At 46.4% G+C, this 27,500-nt stretch overlaps 1 protein-coding gene across 4 annotated transcripts in view; it reads left to right on the top strand.

The window, feature by feature from the left end:
• Positions 1-1,849: 1,849 nt before the first annotated feature.
• Positions 1,850-27,500, top strand: part of LOC145411317 (uncharacterized) — a 139,323-nt gene continuing 113,672 nt past the window's right edge. For 3 of the 4 annotated variants that reach the window (XM_080281342.1, XM_080281343.1, XM_080281341.1), the window contains exon 1: positions 1,851-4,592. In XM_080281342.1, the coding sequence (XP_080137468.1) occupies positions 2,603-4,592 (1,990 nt within the window). In that variant the 5' untranslated portion in view covers positions 1,851-2,602. Of the gene's footprint in view, positions 4,593-27,500 lie in introns of all 4 variants that reach the window. The other variant, XM_080281344.1, reaches the window with a different exon arrangement.

Below are 27,500 nucleotides of genomic sequence, written 5' to 3'. Positions count from 1 at the left end.
AGGATTTTGTAATGCTGAGGCGTGGTTGGGTTACCTTGGCGTCTCGGTGGGTTATTGATGAGAAGGTGAATGGGGCGTGTTGTTTAAATATGAATGAGCGATTTATTATCATCCGGGGTTTGGGTTTTTCCGGACCTCGTTTGGCATGGGAAGTGTCGCATCTCGTTTGGCATAGAAGGAAAGTAAGATTTATCGACCTGAAAACGCAAGGATGTGGAGTTGAGGATGAGGAGAAGGGCACCGCGCCTCCGCCACCAGCCTCGCCCTCCCCTTAGCCACAGTTGCCAGGGTAGCGTTATTTAAGCTGGTCTAGCAATATTAATTTCCATTTAGCGACTAGTTTTAACGTTTAGCTGCAAGAGATCTAGGTATAGTCCAGAGATTTCACACAGATTTAGCGGTATTCTAGAGATTTTGTACTTTTTTCTAGCGATTTTTTGGAAGAATTTTGTATTTCATTGCATTCCAGCGCTTCTTGAGAGGAAGTTCAGCGGCATTTAGAAGGAGGGTCTTGGCAACTCTGCAGGCCCCCACTCTTCTCGCTCAGTAGTGAGCCGGACGCTGTGGCGGAGGGGTGTTCGAGGTCACCAGTCGACCCACCCGCGCGGACTTAAATTAATGACGATGGACTGGGAGGACAATAATAACATTGCCGTGGCCGTCAGCGGAGTGATGTTAGCAGTGACGTAGCAAACCGCACGAGAGAGAGAAAACAGAGAAGGTATTTTGAGGCTTTTCGTATCCCCATATAGCAGATGGGTCACTGGTGCTAAAAAGGTGAGAAAAAAAAAGATGACTGGATCCTACTTGTGAAAATATAGAAAAGACTCGATCCTTCTTGTTCCTAAAAGAATGTACGCCACCCCCACAGTGATGCCAGGCAATTGGTGAAAACATCTGCATAAAACAAGTGCCAAAATTACTAGATGGTAGACATTTAAGTGTTTGGAAAAGAAGCGAGGTGTTTCATGTTTTCTTTCATACATATATATATTTAACTATATCGTATTATCTGTTAGCGAACGAGCAATCAGTGTCTTTTACCCCCATATCCACGTTAAGTGCTTTATTAACATTGTGTAGTGAGTGACAAGAAGTGTATAGCAAGGCCTAAATATCTAACGTAATCGAGTTTGACACATATAATCCATAGCTCCTAAGATAACCTATGATAATAATACCGTAATGAACAATAGTGGTGATATCTTACTACAATAATCTCTCGTAGTGACCTAAGGAAGATTGGAGTGCGTTTCTCTGTGTGTGTGAAACCATATAGACCTACCTAGACGTATTATTATCCCTAGTAGACAGGCCTTAACGGGATCTACTGAATAATTGGATCTTTTTACCTATCTACCTTCGGTCCTCATCGTCTTCCTCTACAGTCGTCCTTTGTATCGCACCGGACGATATCTTGAAGCAATACTCCCTCGTTTTAAGTAGCTTGGGGACGAGTGAAAGGATTTGGCCATTAGAAAACAGGATTTTGTTAGTTATTCGTGACCATAAAAAGGATTTGGCCACTACTTGAGACCAGCAGAAGGATTGGCCAGGCATTCGTGGCCATAAGGATTTGACCATTCGAGATCAGAGGAAGGATTGGCCAAAGGAGGGATTTGGCCACTTATTTGAGGTCAGAGGAAGGACTGGGCTATTTTATCAAGTCTAGAGAAATAACTTTGGCCTTATAATCAAGATCAAAAGAACTGGGCCATTTTCTAGAGCTCAAAGGAAGAACAGGGCCATTTTTAGGAAGGACTGGCCATTAACCCAAGCTCAAAGGAAGTACCGGGCCATTTATCAAGTCCAGAGGTAATAATTCTGGCCATTTATTCAAGATCAAAAGGTGTGAGCCACGTTTTCGGACTCGAAGGAAGGAGAGGGCCATATAGAGCAAGGATTTGGCCATTTTCTTCAGTTGGAAGGAGGGACTTGGCCATTTTCTAGAATTCAGAGGAAAGATAGGGCCATTTAGGAAGGATTTGGCCATTTTCTACGGCACGAAGGAGGGACTGGGCCATTTTTCTCATCGTCACCCACGTCACCTCCTTTTCATCTCGCTGGTGGACGATAAGGAAGAAGAGCTGCTTCGTCCGTTGCCTTCCTCTTCGCCTCCGTCTCCACCCCCTTCATCGTCATCCTTCACCTCCTCCTCGTCGGCCTCCTCCTCCTGCTTCTCGTCCTCTTCCCGTCACCCTCGACTCCCCGTACCCCCAGGCGCTTGCCCTCTCCACTTCGCTCGTCCACCTCGTGTAGTGCCTCTTCGTCGTCGTCTCATCGCTCAACTTCATCTTCCTCGTCGCACCACTCTAGACGGTTTTCCCCTTCTAGACGATTTACCACAGCTAGTTTACGCAGGTCGTCTTTGGCCCTACTCGTCAAGGTCCCCACTTCGTCTTTTGTTTCGTCCTTCACCTCCCGCTCGCCCTTGGTCTCGCCCTCGCATCTAAAGTCACCCTCCCCTGTCACCTCGTCCTCGGCCCATAGTCCCGCATCGACCACAAGCTCGTCCTCGATTCTCAGTTTGTTCTTAATCACTTCTTCGTCCTCGGCCTACAGCTCGTCCTCCCTGCCTAGCTCGCACTCCTCATCCACCAACATGATTCTGGACAACCGACAAGTACCCGACATCATAGTTAGCCGAGATGGACTCAACCAGAACAACAACCACAACAGTCACCAGAACCACCACCACAACGCCAGACAGAATGGTAATGGTAGCCCGCGTCACCACCCCCACCACCACCATCAAGCCGGCAGAAACGGCAATGGTAGCCCCCGTCACGTGAGCTATGGTAGTCCCAGACACGTCGTAGCCGGCTCGGGTGGTCATGGTAGCCCCCGCCATCATGGTAGTCAGGGGAATGGTGGTGGTCAGTGGCAGGGAAATAGCGGTAGCCCTAAGCACCTCAGAAACGGCAATGATGGTCAAAATAGCCCCAGCCACATGCCCCTAGCAGGCTACAACAACAACGGTAGCCCCAGACACCTCAACAGGAATGGCTATGGCAACGGAAACCCCCATGGCAGCCCCAGGCATCACTTGGGGGGCCACCAGGATGGCAACGGGAACGGTAGTCCACGTCACCTGCCCAACCACAACATCAACCACAACAACAATAACAACTGTGGTAGCCCCCGTCACGTGGTGCGAACAAACAGCGTCGGTGGTAGCTGTGGTAGTCCCCGGCATGTGCTGAGGACGTCGGGTAGCGTTGGTAGCCCCCGTCATTGCCTGGGGACTCCAGAGCAGCAGAGGGCGAATCCCAGATTGATGCAGAGGGTGTTCAGCTTCGACTATGGGCACGGCGGGAGTCCCAAGCACACCAGAAGCACGGAGGACGGGACACATGGACACCACAGACACAGCAGGGACACGGAGGACATACACGGGAATGGAGGACACCCTAGAGGCCAGGAGGAAGGGACACAGGGACATCAGAGGCACCAACACTTCCCCCCGCAGACCCCACCTGCTCAGCAGAGGGTGGAGCAGAGTGAGGAAGACAGTGAGAGGTCCAACAAGGGGCAGAGCAAGATACCAGTCCAGGTACAGGAGAGGCGAGACAGGACAAACTCCCTTGATCGCGCCCCGGGACATACTCGTAATGGCGACAGTCCCAGGAGGGCGGCAGGACAGGGAAGACGAGGCCGTGGGCAGAGCACTACATCTGCACCCCTCAGGAAGAACTCTGAGCCTGAGGTGAAGACCGGGGACTTCAGGAGTATGGTGAAGGAGTACTCCCAAGTGAGCCCCAAGAGGGTGAACCTGCGCAACAAGAACCAAAACATGTTCAAGTACGGCCTCTGCAGGATAGAGGTGAAGGACAAGCCTGTGTCCAATTGGCAGCCCTGGAAGAAGCTAGGTGAGACCGGCAAGTGGCATTCCACCGACAACGAGAAATGGCACACGGCGGAAGGGAAGCTCAACACCCAGTCTGCCAAATGGAATGGCAGGAACCGGAACCTGTCACTGGTGGAGCAGGAGGACTGGAGTGGCCGAGGGGGACCTGTCTGGAACATTGAGGGCGACAAGAGCGAGGAGGAGAACGACCAGGTGTTTTTCAGCGATGAGACCTCCACAGCCACCGACCTCAGCAGTGACACCTCCATTGGCCGCTACGGGAGGCGAGAGTCCTGGCCGGTCACCAATGCCAACCAGCTCACGACCACGACTGTGACGACTATGACGCCAGGGGGACAACGTGGAGTGAGCCCTGTGGGACGCGAGCTTGGTCCCAGCCCCAGGAATGGGTCAAGTGCCTCCTCCAGGAACACCAGCATGGAGAGCCTGACACCGGGTAGGACGCACTGGCACGGGCACAGAAGTGGGCCAGGGGATTCCTCACCCCGCCCCTGTCCCAGCCCCAGGCACCGCACTACTAGCCCAGGGTTCTTGGCCCCTGCCTCCAGGAAGGGGTCAGTGGGCACTCTGTCCTCGGCCAGCACTGAGGACGTTGCCAAGAAGTCATCCGAGGGTGAGGTGGATGGAGAGTGGGACTCGGGTGTGGACTCTGTCACCTCCAAGATGGTGCTCATTAGGTGTAAGGATGCCAACTACCTGACCCGCATCTACCTCGACAAAGAAGGTACCGTAAGTCGATTCAGCAGCTTTTTTTTTTTTTTCCCTGAATTTAGCCTTTATGTCTACCTGGCACTTGTGTTTTGCCATGCTTACCTGCATCTTACCTCATTCTTACCTGCCTTCCTTGTCTTACGTTTATCACGCCTGTCTTTATCTGTATTATCTGTTTTTCCTGATATATCTACATAATTTAGCTACCTGTATATGAACTCTCATGAATGTACATGCGGTACACAAACGTACACGAGTTAGAGACAGAGACATACGTGAGCTACACACACGTATACCCTACATAGAAACATACCGTACATGAGTTGTACACCCATACACAATAGTACATGTAAGCTGTAAAACTTGGAAGACCTACACGTGCTCACACAAGTACATATTCCAGGTTAGTCACACACACACACACACACACACACACACACACACACACACACACACACACACACACACACACACACACACACACACACACACACACACACACACACACACACACACACACACACACACACACACACACACACACACACACACACACACACACACAGAGTTTTAACCACCCCTAAAAGCAACACACCATTGCCAGTAATTACCTCGTTCAGTCGCCGATGGTAATGAAAAATGTGATGGAGAGAGAGCGCGCGGTCAGAATCTAAAAACGATCCCGCCACCAGACTTGCACATCGGCACCTGAATTGGATATAACCAGGAAATCGTCGCGGGGCTGGAGGGAACTTGGGTCGTGGAGGTAGCGAGGGGGAAATGTATGGGATTTGGTATGCGTAGCCCGCCCTCTGGTGTAACTGAATATATTAAAAGTTATTGAATTTCGAAATGGGTTAGGGTGATGGTAGAAAGCTTGAGTCAGGAATGTATGTAGATATGAGGGGCTTGAGACTGATGCCTTCTAGCGGTGGCATTGATATAACTGAGCAACTCCGCAGACAATTTTTACAAAGTAAGTTCCAGCAGCGAGTTTAGTTTCGACCGTGAGATTAGTTTGAAGTGTGAGATTAGCTGCGACAGTGAGATTAGTTCACGCCAAGAAACAAATGCCCCTCATCCCTCTCCATATCCCCTGAAAGGAGAGTGATGTATCGCTGGACAAGGACAACTTCAGACGGCAGTCCACCGGGTTCACGTGCAGATAAGTTTGGGGCCCGACAGTAATGGATGTATGAGCATGTACGGCTGCATATCACTGTGAAGTCTTTTAATATTTTCACGTACATTTTTTCATTTTCCCTGCATGCTAATAGTGATAGTAGTAGTAGTAGTAATAGTAGTAGTAGTAGGGGGAGGAATAATAATAATAATAATAATGATAGTATGATAATTATACTGAATTTCAAAGGCCTGAATTGAGGGCGACTATAATTATGGATGTTGGTTATGGCCCATTTCCCTACTGAACATGTGCATTTTATTAGGTTTATTGAATATGTGAAGTTTATTGCATTTGGAGGCGTGAACAGTGTTGGATGAGGAAATGGAGATGGGCTGTAGGGCTATGTCAGAGGATATTGAACTGTTATGTTATTGATTTTCGTGGCTATCAGTCTCAGTTCGACAGGCCTGTTACACATGAATTTATTTTTTTTTTTGTGAATTAAGAAGAATACCGGTACGGTAATTAAATAGATACGGAAATGCTTAATGGAAATTGTTTATACACCTCAGGAAGTCTTTCGCAGGTTGAATAATGGCTTCCGTATTTAGCGGGAAAAATCACAAACAGTGGGCTTATACCGTAATGAAGAGGAATAGGTGAGTACACAGACAGGTCATTGGTTGTATTATCGATAGAGGTCTCTTTTGGCTTGTAAATGACCCTCCCTTCGCGTAACCCTTCAAATACGAGGCCTTTATTTATTTATTTATTTTATTTTGCTATTTTTTTTGATACCAGACGATTTTATTCAGCGTAGGAGAGCACCCAGAAAGTGGAGAACCAGTTGGAGGCTGCATCTAAGTCTTTCCCTTGTACCCCAGGAAAGTTGAGCTAAATATAAACATCTCGACATTTGAAAGCATAAAACAAGAATAGAACTGAAGAGACGTGATCGTATTGAATGACTGAGCTTTCATCTTGAGTAAAAATAGTATGGAGGAAGCAAGAATGAATTAGATGTCTTTGTACTGAATGAGTAAGGCTGCTTCAAAATATGTTTAGTCCCCTTTTTGTGGATGATTTTCCTTAGCCCGGACGAAATTGTTGAGAGAGAGAGAGAGAGAGAGAGAGAGAGAGCAAGACGCATGTGGTGTGTGGTTGGGTGTGAGGGAATGTTTCTTTGGTGTCTGGGTTACTACCATACCTTGCGAACACACACACCTGCCGCTGCTTTCCAGGTGTTGTGTGTGTGTGTGTGTGTGTGTGTGTGTGTGTGTGTGTGTGTGTGTGTGTGTGTGTGTGTGTGAATCTTTTATTCAGTCATGCTTTCATATGGTATTCCGTCATTCCCCTTTTCCCTCGTTACTCGCATTGTCTCTTCTTCTTGATCCCCTTTCCTCTTGTTTCTGTGGTTTTCCTCTTCGCCTGTATTTTCCTGATGTCTTTATCTTTCCTCTTTTTTCCCCTTTCCACCGTCTTTCTGTGTTTCCTCAATTCGCTTCTGTTGTCTTAGTTATTTCCCTTGTTCACATGTCGTCTCCTAGTCTTCATTCTCTTCTCTTATCTCCTTTTCTCTCTTCCCATCCCTGTTTAATTTCCACTACTCTTCTCTCTTTCCTTTATCGCTTCTTCCTCTTTTCTAACCAGTCGTCCTCCCCTCCTGTCACTATCTCCCCCCTCATCTTTTTTTTACTCATTTTTTCCTCCCTTCCCTCACGACCTTTCTTTATTAATCCTTCTGCCTCTCTCCTTTTCCTCCTCTATTTTCTCTTCTCTCCTCTTTTCCTATCCTCTCTTTCGCTCTCTTCCGTACCTCTTATTTGTCCAGTAAGTTCATCCCTTCTTTCCCTCCCTTTCCCACTTATCTGCCTCTCCGTGTCAGTTTCATGTTTCTCACTTTCTCTTTATCAAATCTCCTGTCTTTTCTCCTTTTCCTTCCTCCCCTTCCACCCTATCTCCTTCCTCCACTTCCTGTCCGCCTCCCTCCTCTGCCTCTCCATTCCTCTCAATCTTTTCATGTTTTCTCCTCCTCCCTTCCTGTCTTCCCCCTCCTCCATCCCTCCCCCCTGTTCCTTCCCCCTTCCACCCTCCCTCTCTCCCCCTTTCCTTTGTAGTCCAGCTTCTCTGTAATTGCAACCTCTCTCTCTCTCTCTCTCTCTCTCTCTCTCTCTCTCTCTCTCTCTCTCTCTCTCGTTATATCCTTCTATGGTTGCTCCTTTCTTCTTCCTTCTTGTATTTCATCTTTATTGTTTCTCCCACTGCCTCTGCCTCACCGTTCCCTGCTTCTCTCATCTTTCCTTCCTCCCCTTCCCTTCTGTATATTGCTGTTTGTATATTACTCCCTTCTCTCTCTCTCTCTCTCTCTCTCTCTCTCTCTCTCTCTCCGACATTCAAGTGCCTTTTCTTCCTTTCTTCTGAGCTACGAGAGAGAGAGAGGAGAGGAGAGGAGAGGAGAGGAGAGGAGAGGAGAGGAAAGGAAAGGAACCCCTAGGTGGTGGAAATGAAGGAAGGGAAGTATAGGGAGAGGAGAGGATAAAAAGATTGGATAAATTATGGTAAAGGGAAAGGGAAGAGAGGATAAGGAAAGAGAAAGAGTGGGCAAGAAAAGAGAGGATAGGAAGGAGAAAGAGAGTGTAAGAAAAGAGGAAAGTGAGGATGAAGAATCGGAAATTGAGGTGGAAGAAGGAATAGAGAAAATGGGAAAAAAGAGGAGGAAAAAAAAAAGAGAAGAAAAGAAATATAAGAATGAGGATGAGGAAGAAAGGGAGAATAAAATGGGATGAAGAAATTAAGCGTTTAGGAGAAAAGAAGAGGAAGGAAGAGAGAGGATACAAAGAGAAGAAGAGAGAAAAAAAAAAGAGGAAGAAAGGGAGAGGATAAAAAGAGAAGGAGGGAAGAAGATCATGAGGAAGAAGGTAGAGGATAAAAACTGAGGAAGGGAAGAAGATTAAGGAGAGGCGGAGGAGGACGAAGAAGACAGAAGAGGCTTAGAGGCGTAATCAGGCTTGGAACTTGGGCGAGTCTTGGATATGTGAGAAAGCCAAGGCATTTTAACACCAGGCAGGAGGGAGGCAGACACGAAACATTATGAAACACCGTAAGCCAGCGACTAAACATTGTGAAACACCATAAATAAGCGGATTAGCATTATGAGACCCCGTAAAATTAATTTGCAGAATATTATGAAACCGTACATGCAAGCGACTAACCATTCTTGAAGCACCATAAAAACAAGCAGCTAAATATTCTGAAATACCGTAAGCCCACACACACACACACACACACACACACAGAGCGAAGTATTTTATATCACCCTTAAGCGTGGACTGCCTTTAAAACACCAGGATGAATGGAAAACCTAATTTAAACACCCTGAAACATGAAACAGTTGAAAGAAGAGCAAATGATCATTCTGCAACACTAAATAGATTGGACGAAGCGCTTTAACATTCAGAAACACACAGAACACTCGAAATGGGAGGGAGATACTGTTAGCTAACTTCTGAAACTCCCTGAACGAAAAGCAACGAAACACTTTGAAGAACACTTATTTAACCTCACGAGTACGAAGACGATTTCTTTTTCCGCATTTTTTCATCTCATTCGTACCAATTCTAGACGATTTAGACTTAGCGAGACTTTTGGTGGTGAAAGCAAGGGATGATTGGAAACTGCACGATATAATGTGGAAGACGCGGGCTGAAACTGAACGAAGTAATATGGAAGATGCAGGCTGGGAATATTACACGACAAGATTGACTGCTTTACAAGGGAGGACGAATTTCAGACCAGGTTATTCACAAGGATCCTTTCATCGCCAGTCGTTCTCATCGTCGTTGCCGTCATTTTTTGCCCTACTCGTTCTCGTCTATCTCGTTTCGTCGCCCCCTTCTTCGCTCTCCTCCTCCTCCTCCTCCGCATCATCATTATTATCATCATCATCGTTATTGATCTTTCTTCCCTCTTATTCACCTTCCTTTCGTGATGTGTGTCAGCAATATCGTCTTTGTCAGCATTATCATCCTCTTCGTTTGTGTTCCACTTCCTCCTCCATCTTTTTCATCGCCATCTTCCTTCTTTTCATGTTCCCCCCCCCTTTTTGGTTTCATCATCATCATTTTCATCAACAGCAGCAGCAGCCTCCCTTTCCTCTACAGCTCACTCTCCTTCCAGTTATATCATCATCATCATCATCATCCCTCTCCTCCTGCCATCTTCTCTGTTGCCTCACGGGATTAAAGAGCAACTCAGGCATCACTGACTGCATTGCTTGCGGCTCATTGCTTCCTTGCTTGCCCTTGCTTGTCTCTCTGCATGTTTGTTTGCTTGCCTTTGCTGGTCTGTCTGCCTGTCTGCTTGCTTGTCCATGCTTCTCTGTCTGCCTGTCAGTCCTTGTTTGTGTGTCGGCTTTCTTTCGTCTTTAGTATGTGCCTCTGCTTTGATTGTCCTTGCTTGTATATCGACTTAGTTTCTTCTCACATTTTTTGTTTTTGCATCATGCTTGTTTGCTTTGGCTTGCTTTGTTTTCATATCCTTTTTGCGTCTTGATTGTTTGCTGGTTTTGTTAGTTACTTACCCTGCATTCCTGACTGTTTTCTTTATTATACTTATTAGGCTAATGATGGTTTGATGATTGTTGTCTCCTAATGAGTTTTCCTTTAATTTCTGTACCTTACCCACAGCATTTATAGTATCGGTCTTGGGAACATGGCTAGGAAGATGATGATTTTGGTGATGATGATGATGGTGGTGATGGTGATAATTTTTTTTTTTTTTTTTTTTCATTCTGGGATCTGTTTAGAAAGGTTATAACTAATGATGATGATGATAATTTTTGTGTTATGCTTTTTTGTTTTTCTAGAGTCTGCCCTCCCCAAATTTTCAGAAAAGTTGTGATGGTGATGATGATAGTGATGATGATGATGATGATGATGATTTGCTTATTCTTGTGCCGACGGTATTAACCCCTCTGTTACGAAAAATCTCCCCTCAGCTGAATAAAATCGTCTGGCTGTAGCGAGAATATATACCAGACGTCCTCGTACTGAAGGGGTTAAGGTTGCCCCTCATGTTGCAGTGGTGATGCATGTCATCTGATCCTGCAAGCCTTTGGAGTGTGCATGTCTGTGGGGGATAGTCTCTCTCTCTCTCTCTCTCTCTCTCTCTCTCTCTCTCTCTCTCTCAGTGGCCTTGTTTAAGCTTTCTCCATCTTCGCCTTATCTCTCGCCTCTGTATAAGCGATGGTCGGCTTGCAATGAGATTCGAGGGGGAGGAGGAGGAGGAAGATGAGGAGGAGGAGGAGGAGGAGGAGGAGGAGGAGAGAGAGAAAGAGAGAGAGATGGGAAGGGAGGATAGAGATCGTTAGAGAGTTGAAGAGGAAGGAGAAGTGGGAGAAACTGGGAGGTAGAGACAGAAATAGGGGGGAGGAGAATTATGAGGGAGGAAAGGAGTGAGTTGGGGAGGAGGGGAAACGTTAAGAGTGGTAGGAGAAGGAAGGGGAAAAAGTAAGGAGGATGGAGGAGTGAGAAAATGATGATGACGATGATGATTGTATTTATTATTATCTACGACTTTCCTTTATGCTTCACTAACCCATTTCTCTCTCTCTCTCACTCTCTCTCTTTCTCTCTAGGTATGTGAAGAGGTGTGCCGGATCTCTGTAAGTTACCTGATATTTAGGCTATTATACTGATGTATAGTTGATGCTGTGTGTTTAAGTTGTAAACACACACACACACACACACACACACACACACACACACACACACAAGGGAACCATTGCCTGTTAACGCCAGTGTGATAATTTTCTGTTTAATTCTTTAAGTCTCCAGACGATTTTAATCAGCGTAGGAGAGACGTAACCTGGTAATTTCAGCTAAATCGTTCTCTAAGCCCATCACCACGCGAGGCATTTCTAAAACTGAATAAAGTAGTTTGTAGGTAGCGAGACTAAGCTTTAAAATACATCATCGAACTGAAAGCGTGAAGCACCTGTTACACTAGGCCTCTATTCCAAGTTTCCCTTATTTATTTACCTTGCCTGTGCTCTTTTCACCTTAACTTGGCCCAGATTTTCGTCCTGAGGCAGCTTATTTCACGCAACTCAGTGGTAAAAGAAATAATACGGCTCTACGCCCTTTCCATAGCACTTCTTCGTGACTAGTAGCGTATTCTAGTTTTAGACTAGTGTTGCAACTCAGCACTGGAGATAGAAAGTTGGCAGTTTTAGGCCAGGTTAGAATAAAGGGAGTATAGTATGGGTAAGGATCTCTCTCTCTCTCTCTCTCTCTCTCTCTCTCTCTCTCTCTCTCTCTCTCATTAAAGACAAAGCGGGAGAAATCCAATTAAAAATGCTAATAACATAACGAAGAAAATTTTCAGTAAACTCCAATAAAGTCACTTAGTAAACTAATAAATCACCAGCAGAGTCTTTATTGCTGTTTGATTATCATGGGTAAGAATATAAATTAAAACAAATGGGAGAAAATTAAAGATAAAAGAAAATTAAGGGGAATATAAAGGGATGGTAATTGGAATGTGATGAAGAGGGTGAGAGGAAAGGAGGTTATGAGAGAGAGAGAGAGAGAGAGAGGAAAAAACAGATAAATGTTTGAGGAAAAAATAGTGAGGAACAAGAAGAGGGAGACAAGGTGCAAGTGTAAAGAAAAGTGAGCAGGAAGAAAGTGTAAAAAGGGAAAATAAGAAAATGGATGAAGGTTAAAAAAAGTGTGACACGCGCTCTTAGCTGTCACGTGAAGGAACAGACAGGCACTAGAGAAAGAGAGAGAGAGAGAGAAGAGAGAGAGAGAGAGAGAGAGAGAAACTTCCCCCATCCCTACCCCACTCTGTTCCCCCTATTCTTTGCTTGGTGGGGGAGAGGAGGGGGTAGGTGGGTGTAGGAGACGAAGAGGAGAAAGACGTGAAGGGTGAAGGTATAAATTTATGTATGTATGCATGTATGTATGGATGTATATGTGTATGCATGTATGTATGTATGAGGCAGGGTTGCTGTACGCATGCTGATGAGCGGGTCGATCTCCTATACAAATAAATGTGGTATTATAAGTCTTGGCCTGTACATAGAGAGAGAGAGAGAGAGAGAGAGAGAGAGAGAGAGAGAGAGAGAGAGGAAGCATTTGCGGTGTATAAAACGTTATGAGGTTGGAGTACTTAAAAGAGAGGGGAGGGGGCATGTGAAAGAATGATATTAGAGAGAGGGATGAGAGAAGACAGAATTGTAAAAGAAAATGAGAGAGAGAGAGAGAGAGAGAGAGAGAGTCACTGGTAAGATGATCTGGACTGCCTTGACGTCACCAGCAATTATAAACACAGACACGGCTCTGCCTCTTAACACTCATCACACTCACCACTCACATACCCAACACTCATCACTACCCACCACCATGCTCCTACCACTGTGCCACCCACCGCCACACACCACCATTCTCATATCACGTCACCACACACCACTCATCACCACCCACCATCATGTTCCTACTACTCTACACCACACATCACCACTCATCACCACTTAGTACCCCGCCCTGTCAGCTGTCCCCCTCTCATCACGTATTGACTGTTCATCACTACGTACCACATGCACCATTTCTCATCACCAGCAGTCCTTTTCACAACATGCTTTCACCTTTCACAGTCATTGGAGCTTTGCGTTACGGCTCTGTCTATCTGTCAGTCCATCTGTCTTAATCTATCTATCGGTCTGTCTGTCTGTCAGTTTGACGCTGCATCCTGTGAGGGCCGGCCTCGACTTAGGACCTGTAGGCATTTCTGTCCCTTTCTCAGTAACCGACCGCTCCCTTCACACACACACACACACACACACACACACACACACACACACACACATTCTCTCTCTCTCTCTCTCTCTCTCTCTCTCTCTCTCGACAAACACCACCCTCCTTTGTTTCTCGGTCTCTCCCTCCCCTCCTCCTCCCAGCCTACTCACTCTTACACACTCCCATTCTCACAAGTCTCACATACACTCCCTGGCTACTCACGGTTCAGGTTACTCACAGAAGACTCATAATTCATCCCTCACAATTCTGACATTAGCTACAGTCTCATATCAGGCGTGGGGTCTTATTTTTTTCTTATTTGCTGTTTCTAGTGATTTTTTTTTTCAATTCTGGAAGCATCCCATGTAGTGGAATTGTCAGTGAAGGCTACTTTTCGAAGTTTCTCTCGTACGCTGAATAAAATAGACTTACGGACGATTTGAATTTTAAAAGACGTCCTCGTTGTGAAAAGACTTGTCCATAGTCAATTATTAACGTTGCAGTCAGTGTACTTGGAGTAATTAACCACCTTAGAATAACGCTGTAGTTGAATGCATTTATAATTAACGCTGATTAAAAAGGGGCGTTTTCCTGAGTACGATGTGATTACTTGATATAGGTGTGTTCTGCTTCTCTGCCCAAGGGGAAACGAGAGATGTCTTTGTACTTTTTCATCTGCCATAATTCACGCTTCCCACAGTGCCTCATTCTTGCCGTATCATTCTCACTGCATCCCCCTGCTTATTTCATCTTCCTCACAGCATCCTTCTTACACCTTATACTTTATCATTTTTACAGCATCCTTCTCCCCACTGTGTTATCTTCCTCACAGCATCCATCTTGCGTCTTATCTCATTCTTGCCTAATCATTCTCACAGCCTCCCTCTCCTCAGCCTGTTATCTTCCTCCCAGCATCCGTCTTGCATCTGGTCCTCTACTTTAAATTCTTCACTGCATCCTTTTTGTCATCTTCCTCTCTCAGCATCCTTTAACGCCTGTCGATCCTCTCATCCTTACAGCCTTCCTCACTAAAATGCCATCTGGTCCATGAGGGAGGGTGACGTGGAAGAGGAGGAGGAGGAGGAAGAGGAGGAGGAGGCGGAGGAGGAGGAGGGGTGGCCATTTTAATTAGAGCAAGGTATTTGCAACTGATAAATTTTAATGAAACATGGCGAGGTTTGGCGGCCCGGAGGTGCTGATAAGGAAGGAGGAGGAGGAGGAAAAAAGAGCTAAGACGGAAGTGGAGAAGTGAGGAGAGGAGGGAGAGAAAGGAAGAGGAGGAGAAGTAGAATAAGGAAGGAGGGAAGAGGGATAAGGAACGGAAGGAAGAAGAGAAAGAGGGAGACAGGGAGGACAGGCCTGGACAGGAGGAGAGGATTGGGTGTACGGGGGAGGTGGTGGAGGAGGAGGAAAAAAAAGGGAGAAGCGGAGGTAGAGGAGGAGGAAAAGAAAGGGAGAAGCGGAGGTAGAGGAGGAGGATTATTACATTATTATTATTATTATTATTATTATTATTATCATTTTACTCACCTAAAAGCGTTTTTTGATTGGGACTGGAAGGGAAAAGAAAATGGAGGAGGGAAAGGACAGACGAGGGGAAGTAGGAAAGGATCGAAGGAAGAAGAAAAGTAGGGAGAGAGAGAAAAGTGGGTGACAGGGTGTATGAGAAGAGAGAAGGGGAAGAATGAAATTGGAGAGAGAGAGAGAGAGAGAGAGAGAGAGAGAGAGAGAGAGAGAGAGAGAGAGAGAGACTAATGGTATGGGAGAAAGGGGAATTGTTATATACCTATTTCTTTAGTAAGGGGGGTGTCGAGAGAGGAGGGGAGGGGAGGGGAGGGGAGTGTCTGTTGGGGAGGGGATGTGGGTCAAGGGGATAATTAGAGAGAGAGAGAGAGAGAGAGAGAGGGAGGGAGAGAGAGAGAGAGAGAGAGAGAGAGAGAGAGAGAGAGAGAGAGAGAGAGAGAGAGAGAGAGAGAGAGAGAGAGAGAGATGAGTGATAGGTGAGCAAATTAGTAGAGATAAGAGAGTGCGTCATTGATAAAGCGAATTGCAGATAAGAATAGGGGGAGATAAGGAGACAGTGATAATACTGGAGAGAGAGAGAGGTAAAGCGGAGAGAAGTGAGGTAACGTGAGGAAGTGAGGGAAAGGAGAGAGAGAGAGAGAGAGAGAGAGAGAGAGAGAGAGAGAGGAGATATAAGAAGAGGGGAGAGAGGGGAACACTGATTATTAAGGAAGAGGAGAGGAAGGCGGAGGGAGGAGAGAGGGGCTAGGGAGATATTATTAACAGAGAGAGAGAGAGAGAGAGAGAGAGAGAGAGTGGAGGAGGGAAGGTCCTGTGACTCAACTGATCATATTCATCAGATGGTAGAATTGGATTACCATCTGGGGATAGGCCTCTAGTCCTCCCCCCCTTCTCTCTCTCTCTCTCTCTCTCTCTCTCTCTCTCTCTCTCTCTTTCAGTTTGCGATTTTGACGTCTCCCAATTATGTTTTTTTTTTTTTTTCCATTTCTCTTTCTGTGTCTTTTTTTTTCCCTCCCTTCCTCTCTTCTTCATTCATTCATTCACTCTTTTCTTCTTTTTCCATCTCCTTTATTCTCCTGTTCCTTCATTCCATCCATCCATTCCATCCTTCTCTTCCCCTCCCCTCCCCTTTTCCTCCTTCCCTCCTGCTTTCGTTCGTACGTTTTCATATTAATCTCCGTCCCTCCATCTTCTTCTTTCTCCTTACGCTGTACATGTCAGTCTTCTTTCTTCATATTCTACACTACCTATTCATCCCTCCTTCCATCCCTTCATACTGTTCTTTCTTCCATTCTGCTTTCTTCATTTCTGCTTCTCTTTGCTTTCTTTCATACTGCTTTCTACACTTTCCCTCCTCTCCTCCGTCCCTCTAATCATCTCTCCCTCCCTTTTGTCCCCTTTCCCATCGTCTCTCCCTCCTATATGTTCTTCCTTTTGCTCTCTGTCCGCCCAGCCATCCATCTGTCCATTCATCTTTCGGTCCATCTTATCATCCATCCTTCCTTCCTTCCTTCCTTTCTTCCTTCCATCTTTCTTTCCTTCCTTTCATCCTTCCTTACTTCCATCCATCCATCCATCCATCCATCCGTCCGTCCGTCCGTCCGTCCATCCATCCGTCTGTTCCTTCTCCTTTCCTCCCTTCCCCCCTCTCCTTTCTGCTTCCCTTCCTCCTCCAATTACGCTTCTGACTTCCTTTCTCTTCTCCCTCCCTCCCTTCCCTTCCTCACTCACTCCCTCCCCGTCCGTCCGTCGCTCCCTCCATTCTATATTCCCCTCACTCCTCCCATAATTATTCATATAATTCTTCATTTCCTTCCTCCCTCTCTCTCTCTCTCTCTCTCTCTCTCTCTCTCTCTCTCTCTCTCTCTCTCTCTCTCTCTCCTTTATTCCTCTCACCCTTCTTCTCTCTCCTTCACTTTTCTCACATTGTTCCGTACTTCTCTCTCTTTTCATTCCTGACATTTATTCTTCCTCTCTTTCTTTATCTTTTCTTTCCTCGCTATCTCATTCCATTCTTTTCTCCACTACATATCGTCCTTTCTCCTTTGTCGCCACTCCATTTCTCTCTTCTTCCTTCCTTCCTCTTCATCTCCTTCCCTCTTTCTCTCCCTCCCCCTCTTTCCTTCCCTCCCTCCTTTTTTTCTGCTTCTCCTCCCGACCTCCAGCTGTTTCTAAGGTTCATCTGAGAGAAGAGAGGGATAAAAAGAGAGAGAGAGAGAGAGAGAGAGAGAGAGAGAGAGAGAGAGAGAGAATTATGGAGGAGGGGAGGAGAATGGCATTAGGAGAGGAGAGGAGGAGGATAGCAAAGGATAGGGAATGGAAGGAATGTGGGAAGGGTAGAGTTAGAAAGGTAGAAAGGAAGGGAGAGAAGAGATGGGAAAAGGACTGGAGAAGGGAGGGGGGAAGAGATGAAGGAAAGAGAAAGAGAAGAGGGAAAGAATGAGGAGAGGAGAGGGGAGCAGAGAAGAAGAATTGGGGGAAAGGGGAAGGGAGGTGATGAGAAGGAAAGAGGGAAGGAAAAGGAGAGAAGAGAGGTAGGAAGGGAGAGAATAAAGACGAGAAAGGGAGATGATGGAAAGAGGAGGAGGAGGAGAGAATGGGGAACAGATGAAAGAGGGTAAAGGCGAGAAAGGGGAGAGGAGGTTGGGGTGGGTTGGGGAGGGGGAGGTGAAAGATGGGGTGTTTTTGCAGTCTAAACGACACCACGGCTGGTGGGTGGTGGGGTGTGGGTGGGGGAATGAGGATGAGGGTGGAGGGTGAAAGTGGCAGTGAGTTAGTGAGTCTGGGTGAGGGAGTGTGAGTCATGTGTGGGTGGGTGGGGTTAGAAAAGCGAGGTTGGGGTTGATATTGTGAGGGGGTTAGTGGGATGGGAGGGAGGGTGTGTGGGTGTGGTCGGGAAATTGGTGGGATAGGGATGTGGGTGGAAAGGGTATAGAGGGGTAGACTTTGGTGGAGAGGGAAGTGGATGATTGGTGGATAAATGAGATTGAAATATGGTGTAGTGCGGGAGGAGAGGGTGGGGTTAGTAGGTGGGGTAAGGCGGTTAGGTGGAATGGTAGTGTGAATAGGTGGGAAGGGTACAGTATGTGGGTGCGTGGAGGAGGCAGAGTGGGTGGGCTAGAAGAGGAAAGGAGATTGGTAAAACTGCTGGTGGGAGGAGTAAGTGCGAGTGGGTGGATGAATGTGGGTGGGGTGGTGGATGGTGTGTGGGTGTGGTTGGATGGGTGAGATTCGGGTGGAGTAGAGAGAGCTAAGTGTGGTTGAAGAGTCTCGTTTAGCTGAGCGATGGATTAGAAGTGGAATGAGGGTCTTGTATTGGGTGGTGCTTGTGTGAATAAGCTTTAAGTGGAACGTTGGAAGGAAAGTGGAGTGATGAGAGTGGAATGTTGGAGAATGAGGATGGGTGGAGTAATGGGTGGGAGAGTAGGTGGTGTGGGTTTAGTGGAGAGGTGGTATATGAGTGTAAGCGATTGGGGGTGGAGGTGGGTGATGTGTGTGGGTGGAAGAGTTGATGGGAGAGTGGATGGGAGGATGAGTACCTTGGCGAGTGGTTGGATGTGGGCGAGTTTTGGGTGGTGTGAAGGTGATGGTGGGTGGTTTGTGAGAAGGATGTGTAATCTTAGAGGGTGTAAGAGGGTGGAGTGTGGGTGGAAGAGAGTGGACTGTGGGCTGTTTTTTGGGTGGAGTGAATTGCGTGGAAATGTGGGTGTAGTTATAGCGGGTTGTGGGTGTCGTGTGGACGAGCTAGGGGGGTGGTATATATAGGTTGTGGGTGTAGTGTGGGTGGGCTGGGGGTGGTATATGTGGGCGGAGGGCTTGGAATGGCACTAACAACTGGTCTGACCTTGCATGCTCCTTGTCCTCACTTCTCCACTTACACCCGACACCACTCAACCCCACCACTGCCACCACAGCTTCCACCACAGCTACCACCATCACCATCCCTGCCACCACTATCATTATTGACACCATCAGTAACACCATCACTGGCGTCCCTACTACCACAATACCATTTCTATCACCACCACTACAATCATGAACACTGTCACCACCATAATACCCTCTCTGCCACAACTACCCCTACCATCAACTTAGTCACTACCACCACCACTACCAGTGTCTCCATCACATTTACCACCATCACTACCATTGGCCTGTCATAGCCTACCATCACGATACTGTCACTACCACCAGTACAATCACGACCACTACATCTTTCACCCTGTCACTACCCTCGCCCACCCACTGCCACCACCACTATACCACCATCTCTAACACCACTACTGTCCTTATGTCTCTGTCACCACCACCACCACCACCACCACCACCACCACTGCTACTACTACTACTACAACCACTGCTGCTACTGCTGCCGCTGCCGCAACATTATGCTATATTTGTCCTTACCACATATACCTCCACTACAGCCATTTTCACCACCCTCATCATATCTCTATCATTCCTTCTCCTCCACCATTTTTACCCACCCCGCACCATCACTGCTGCCATCAACATAACTGCTGTCACGAGCACCACATCACCATCACCACCATTGCCACCACCACCGCTGCCGCCACCACTATTCCAGCACATCACGATCACCACCACCACCACCACCACCTCGTGTACCGTACTCAGTTTGGCCGCCATTTTGTCAGTCCCAGTCCTAACAGACCCAACCGCCCCCACTCACTCATATTGCCTGAGAGAGAGAGAGAGAGAGAGATGAATAGGAGAGCAAAGGGGAAAGAAAATAACACGAGAAACTGGGATTAAAAAGATACTTGAATAGCGTAGAGAGAGAGAGAGAGAGAGAGAGAGAGAGAGAGAGAGAGAGAGAGAGAAGGGGGGGGGGATAATGAACCCCCCCAAAAGATGGAAGGCATAATACAGCCAAGAGGCGAAAAACACACGTCATCTAAAAACCCAAGAGGATTACTCTCTCTCTCTCTCTCTCTCTCGTACCCATTACTCTTCCCACACTACTCTCTCCCCCTCCTCTCCCTGGTTCCCGCCATTTCCCCTCCTCTTGTCCCCTCACTCAAGATTCCTTACCCTCCCTTCTCTCCCTCTCCCTCTCCCGCTCCCACTCCCACTCTCTCTCCGCCTTCCCTTCCCCTCCCCTCTCCACCCCACCCCCTCCTTGGCTTCATATCTTCAAAATCCCATCTCCTTACGTCATTTTCTCTCTCTCTCTCTCTCTCTCTCTCTCTCTCTCTCTCTCTCTTTCTGTGTGTGTGTGTGTGTGTGTGTGTGTGTGTGTTTTGAACTATTCCGTTGTTAAACTTGTGCACTTTGAGTTCATTAAGGCCACGCCAGCTAGAAAGGACCGTAAAGTTTCTCTCTCTCTCTCTCTCTCTCTCTCTCTCTCAGTCATTTTCCCCCTGTCAATCTCCATTCCTCTATTTCTCACGTCCTCCCTCTCCTGATTCCCCCAACCTCCCTCTCCCTAGTTTCCTCAACCCCCTCTCATTTCCCCTTGTCATTTTCCCCTCAATCAGCCTCCTTTCCCCTCAGCTCGCTTACCCCCCTTCCCCTCTCCTCCCCTCACCCACCCTTGAGGCTACGTGACTCAGCCCCCCCCCTCTCTCTCTCTCTCTCTCTCTCTCTCTCTCCTCCTCCTCCTCCTCCTCCTCCTCCTCCTCCTCCTCCATGGTTTTTCTCTTTTCTCGCTCTTCCTCCAATTATTCCATCTACCTTCCTTCCTACCCTCATGATCTGCCTCTCTCTCCCCACCTCATTTTATTGCTTCCCTTACTCTTTCTCTGTATCTTCCCTTGTCTTCCCCCTATTGTGTCCCACTCCACCCACATACTGACACTCTCTCCTCCCCTCCTTTCCTGTCCTGCTTGCCCCCTCTTTCCTCCTTTCCCTCTGTCTCTCTTCCTCTTAACTCTTGTCCTCCTTCCTACCTCCATCCCTTTCTCTCTCCCACTTCCATTCTTTTCTCCCACCTTCCCTGTCTCCATCCATTCATCCATTCATCTATTTTCTCCCTTCCCCCCCCTGCTCCCTCCCCACCTACCGTTCGCTCTCCCAACCGTTGCTGTCACGGTTTGAAATTTTAAAACTTTTGGAAGCGCATCAAAAACTAGTTCCACCCTAATCTAATATGCCAGGCTATTATTTCCAACATGTTTTTTTGCGCTATTTTCCCCTCATGATTCAAATGTATACGTGAAAAGGGAAAAACATGGGGTTGTATTTTTTTTGTTTTTTTCGACTCGAGCGAGATGGAAGGAGAACAACAGCGGTGTTTGTGTGTGTGTGTGTGTGTGTGTTGATGTGCGGTTGTTTAGTTCGTTGTGGTGATGTGGTGAGGTTTGTGATGTGGTAGTGATGTGTTGACGTAATTCATTCTGGTGGTAATGTGAGGGTATGATAGTGATGATGTTTGTGGTTGAGATGTGGGTGATATGATGAGATGTGTGGTGTAATATGTGGTGATGTATTGTCATGTTGTTCCTTCTGGTGATGTGGTTAGTGATGATTCTTGTGGTTGAGGTGTAAGTGTGGTGATGTGATGAGGTGTGTGTGGTTGTGGTTTGTGATGAGGTGTGTGTGGTTGTGGTTTGTGATGAGGTGTGTGTGGTTGTGGTTTGTGATGAGGTGTGTGTGGTTGTGGTTTGTGATGAGGTGTGTGTGGTTGTGGTTTGTGATGAGGTGTGTGTGGTTGTGGTTTGTGATGAGGTGTGTGTGGTTGTGGTTTGTGATGTGGTTGTGGTGATATACTGACGTTTAGTTCGTTTTGGTGCTGATAGTGATGTTTGTGGTGAGTGTGATTAGTGTTGGTGATGTAACTTTGATGGTGATGATGTGATGAATGGTATTGGGGGTTTGGTAGTGGTGATGTATTGACGTTTTGCTCAGTCTAGTGATGATGTGGAGTTATGATGATGGTGATTGTGATGGGAGTGTGATGAGTTGTGATTGTGATGCTCCGGAGATGTGATGATTGTGTGGTAGTGAGGATGTATTGTTATTTATGATGATATGATGGCAAAGGTGATGATGGTAGTGGTGATGATGATGATAATAGTGGTGATGAAAACAGTGATGAGTAGCCTAGCGATGGTGTTACAGTGGTGATGAACATTGTGATGATGGTGATGTTGATGATGATGAGGAGGAGGAAAGAGTATGGTGATGATAACGGTAATAGTAATGGTGATGATGCAAGTAGTGGTTTAGTGATGAGTAGAGGTGGTGAAGTGAGGGTGGTGATGAGCGTGTGATGATGGTGCGTAATTGTCTTAATGGTGGTTGTAATTGGGTTGTTAAGGAATGTTTTCACGCGTACACGCAAACTAACGGTACCGGTACACATAGACTGGTACACACGACAGAGAACACATACACACATCTACGTACACTCATAGAAGAAAACATACACACATGTAGGTAAGGGTACGCACTTTAAGAAATACATACACATATATACATACATCAGCGCTCTCTCTCTCTCTCTCTCTCTCTCTCTCTCTCTCTGTATTCATCATTTTTGCCTCCACATCCATCTTTTTTTTTCCTTTTCTCCTTTCCTCCTCAACTTTCATCTCCTCTCCCCTCCTTCTGTCCCTCCCTTCACCCTCTTTTCATGTCTTTCTCTTCTTTGTTCTCACCCCACCTGTTCTCCCCTCTCTCTCTCTCTCTCTCTGTTTTTTCCTCTCCTATCCTTTCCTCATCCCTACTCTCCCTTTTCTCCCTTTCGTCATCCTTTCCTCTTTCTTCTATCCCATTCACATTTCATTTCCGTCTCCTTTCCTCTCATTTCTTTCTCACATACCTTTCTATCACATTCTCTCTCCCTCGCCACCCTTCTTTTCTTCTTCCTCTCCATCTCATTCTCCCTCCCTTCCATTCTCCTCTCACCTCCCTTTTCCATCATATTCTGTCTCTCTTCCCCTCTCCTCCTTTCCCTTCCCTTCCTTTCCCTTCTCTAACTTTCACGCACCCCACTTCCTCTCCCTTCTTCCCCTCCCTTCCCTTTCATGTCCTCGTTCCCCTCCACTCTCTCCCTTTCCTTCCTCGCTTCCCCTTTTACTACCTATTCCTTCTCTCCTTCCCCTCTCACCACCCTCTCTTCCCCTTCCACCACCCCCTCTTCCCCCCTCATAGACTGTGAGAGGGCCCCTTATGGCAGGACATTGTGTGGACATCTCTCTGGGTATTCTTGAGGGGGTCGTCCTGAGACATGGCACAATTTCTTCAGTCCCTCCTCCCACCTCTTTCATGTCAAGAAGGGTGTAGAAAACGTGCTTATCTGACCATCCATCCTTCCTTCCTTCCTTCATTCGCTTCCTTCATTCCTTCCTTCATACGTTCCTCATGGTTTTCCTGCATGTATATATATATATATATATATATATATATATATATATATCTTTCCTTCGTTCCTTCTTTTCTTCCATCCATTCTTTCTTCTTTTCTGTTCTTCCTTCCATCCATCCTTCTTTCCTTTCTTCGTTTCTGTTTTCTTTTTTCGATCTTGTTTCTTGAGTCTGTTGTCCTTCCTTTAGTTTTCTTTCTGTTTCGGTCTTTCTTTTTCGTGAGCAGTCTGTTCTCCTCCTCCTCCTCCTCCTCACTTCTCCAATTCCCCGGCTCGTCATTATTTCTCCCTCTCATTCGTCCCTCCATCATTTTTTCATCTTTCCCTCTCTCCATCATTATTTTTCCCTCCTTTCACTTCCTCCTCCATTTCTTTCTCTCCCTCACCCATGTTCATTGGTTCCAAGTCGTAGAGATGGTGTCGTGTGAGGGGGATGAATAAACTCCTCAAAAATGAAAAAAGTAGATTAATAAGTAGATAAATAAAGTAGATAAGTAAATAAGTGAATAAAATGTCGTATCTTTCAGTTTTTCTCTCTCTTCCTTCCCCTCCTGTTTCCCCCTTTAGTTCCTGCTTTTACTCATTTTTTCAGTCCCTCTTTCTTTCTTCCCTTCGTCCTTCCTTCTGACCTTCCATTCTCTTGTCATTCTCTCCTTCGTACCTTGATATCCTTTCCTCCTTCCTCTCTTCCCTTCCATCATCCCCCTTCTATATCCTCACCTCTCCTGCTTCCTCCCTTACCTTCCATGCATCTTATCCTTTCGTCACTTATTTTTTGCCTTCCATCCTTCGCTTCTTCCTAACTCTTTTCCTTTCTCTCTTCCTTCCCCCCCTCCTTCCTTCCATCATTCCTTTCCTCTCATCTGTCATTTCCTTCCTTCTTTCATCCATCCATCCTTCGTTCCCTCTTTCCTTCCTTCCTCTCTCCCTCCCTCCCTCCTTCGCTGAACTCCGCACATTACCACTCCATTCACCTCATTCTGCACTTCATTCTTGCTGTTATTGCAAATTGTATGACTTGCATCATGAGGAGCCGGATATTATTATTATTATTGTTATTATTATTATTATTATTATTTTAGCTTAGTTCATATTTTCTCATTTTGCATTTTTTATTTACTTGCTGTGTTAATTTTTTATTAGTGTGTGTGTGTGTGTGTGTGTGTGTTTTATGGTATGGGTGTTAGTGGGATTGTGTATGTTTTAGCGTGGGTGTGTTTTAGCATGTGTGTTTGTGTGTGTATGTTTTATGGCTTTCGTCTGTGTGTGTTTGTTTTGACAGCTGGTGGGAGGAAGAGGAGGAGGAGCCAAGGGAAGAACAAGGGTAGGAGGAGGAAGAGGAGGAGGAGGGAAGAGCAATAGGAGAGGGAGAGACAGTGAAAAAGAAGAGGGAAGATGGATAGGATGAGGAAGAAGACAGAGGTCGATGAGAAGGGGTCAGAAGAAGGGAGAAGAAAAGGAGGCAAGAGAGGAGGAAGGGGAGGAGAAGATGGAGGAGGGTGTTGCAGGAAGAGGAATGGGAGAGAACGAAGAGAAGGAAAGAGAGAAGGAGAGAGAGGAGGAGGGAGATAAGAAGAGGTTACGTAGAAGTATGAGAGAGAGAGAGAGAGAGAGGAGGAGGGAGATAAGAAGAGGTTACGTAGAAGTATGAGAGAGAGAGAGAGAGAGAGAGAGAGAGAGAGAGAGAGAGAGAGAGAGAAAATAAAATACCACAGAGAAGAGAAGGTAGAGTGAGAGAATTGGAAGAGAGGGAAAATTAAAGAGTGAGAGTGAAACTATTGAAAAAGAGAGGAGGGGGAGGGGAAGGAAAAAGAAAAGTAATACTGAGGGTGGGAAGGAAGAAAAAAAGTGAGGAAGGAGAAAAAAAGAAAGATAAAAGGAGGGAAGAAAAAAGAATGGAGAGAGAGAGAAAATGTTGAAGTGGGAGGTGAGAAGAGGAATAAAAAGGAAGGATGAGGAGAAAGAAAAGACTAAGAGGAATGGAGGACACAGAATGAAAGTAAGAGGAAGATACAGTAGAGGGAGGAAAAGGAGAAGGAGAGGAAACGGCGGGAAAGAAATAAGAGCTGGAATGTTGACAATAAAGAAAGGAAGAGAAATATACGGAGAAAGATGTGAGAAAATATAATCAAGAGTATATTTATCTATCGGTGGACCCATCCGTTCGCATCGGCGTATCTATCTGTCTGTCTGTCTGTCCGTCTGTCTCGTGTTACCTTCGAATAATCTCACTGTTTTTCATTTATTCTCAGCAAGCTTATAGTGTGACTGTTTCGCTCTTTGGTCTGTTGCTTGTGCTGGTAGCTGTGGTAGTAGTGGCCATTGCTGTGGTAATGGTGGATGTGGTAGCTGTTGTGGTGGTTGTTATAGTTGTGGTGATTGTGGTGGGTGTGGTAGTTGTGGTGGTGGTTGTTATAATTGTGGTGATTGTGGTGGGTGTTGTAGTTGTGGTGGTGGCTGCTGTGGTTGTAATAGTTGTGGTTGTTGTGGTAGCTGTGGTGGTGGTTGTTGTGGTAATTGTGGATGTGGTAAATATTGTGTGTGTAGTCTGGTTTCTGGCCGTGCCAAAAGAGGATCCAGGTCGGGCTGAAATTGATGTATCCTCACAGTGAATATCTTCTTCTTCATCATCATCATCATCATCATCATCATCATCATCATCATCATCATCATCATCATCATCATCATCATCATCACCCTGCTTCTCACTAATATATGGTGTGCTATCGTTAATGTATTTGAATAAGCACGGAACTGAAAGAAATAATATATTTTGTTTTTTTTCTCCAATTAGGTAACATTCTTTTTTTTTCGCAGAGAATTGCAGATATGTTAATGATTTATTTTTCTCTTGGCAGGTAAGACGAGAGGCCGGCACAGACGCACAGACTGGGCAAGGTAGTGTTATTGGTTCTTGTGTTGGGATTGGTTATTTGGTGTGGTAGGAACAGAGGTAGGGATCGGTAGCTCTGGAGAAGACAGTGGGTGGTAGTGGCAGTAGAGATAAGGGGGAAAGTCATAGTATTGGTAGCCTACGTAATCTTCTCCCTGTGTGTCTCAGAATGTTAGGTAAGGTTAGGTTAGGTCAGGTTAGGTTAAATGAGTTTTCAGGTTGGTTTATACGGTAGGTTAGGAATGGTTAGGTTTGAGGTTAGATTAGTCAAGTTTACGTTACGTCTGGGTGTGGTGGGCTGTAAAATATTTTTGTGGATGCGGCAGACTCATCGCTCAGTATGGCAGAAACATAAATAATAGTGCTTTGGTAGGAACGTAGGACATCCCATTGGTGTGGTAGGAGCATGAGGTGGTGAGGTTGGAACATTTGTCAGGTATGTGGTTAGATTATTTGGTGGTAATTTTGTTGGAGGATTTGGTATAGTGGTGTGATGAGTACAGATGTAAGTGGTTTGTTTGGCAAGCTAGTGTTAGGTTTATGCTCTGTTTCGAGGCAGTGTGGAATATTGACCACAAGAGTACGTATGGTAGTGGTGTGGTAGTAGTGGTGTGGTAGGAACGTGTGGTAGTAGGCGTAGAGAGACGGGTAGTAGGTCAGATCACACACCGGATCAGGCAGGCTTGGGTTTCTCTCCACACCAGCCAGGCGAGGTGGTCAGTTTTTATGTCACACTCACAGCCTTCCTCCCTCCTTCCACCTCCCCCCGACTCTCAGCTTCCCTCCCTCCTTCCACCTCCCCCTGCTGTCAGCCTCCTTTCCTCCTTCCACCTCCTCCCACTCTCAGCCTCCCTCCATCCCTCCCTCTTTCTTCTTCTTCGTCGTGTCGTCACTCCTCGCAGACTCCACTCCTCCCATCGTCACTCCTTCCTTGTCATATTTTCACTCTCACACTTCTTCCCTCCGTGACACAATCTCATCCTCACACCCTCCCCCTCAGCCTCCGTCCGTCCCTCCCTCCCTGTCTTATTTTCACCGTCAGACTCCTCGCCTTCCCTCCCTCCTCTCATTCTCTCCCAGACACTTTCATCTTCACTCTGCCTCACACTCTCCCCTTCCTTTCCTCCCTGTGGTATACTTTCACTCCTCTTATTCCATCACCCTTTTTCGTCTCATATTTTCAGTCCTCTAAACATCCTTTGCTTTCTCCCTCACTCCCTCCCTCCAACGCTGTCTTATATTTTCTCTGT

Source organism: Coenobita brevimanus, chromosome 89, assembly GCF_032717465.1.
Source record: "Coenobita brevimanus isolate Jiangsu-jjx chromosome 89, ASM3271746v2, whole genome shotgun sequence".
Lineage (NCBI taxonomy): Eukaryota > Metazoa > Arthropoda > Malacostraca > Decapoda > Coenobitidae > Coenobita > Coenobita brevimanus.
Note: the sequence above shows the minus strand (reverse complement) of the source record. Positions and strands in the feature narration are given on the sequence as shown.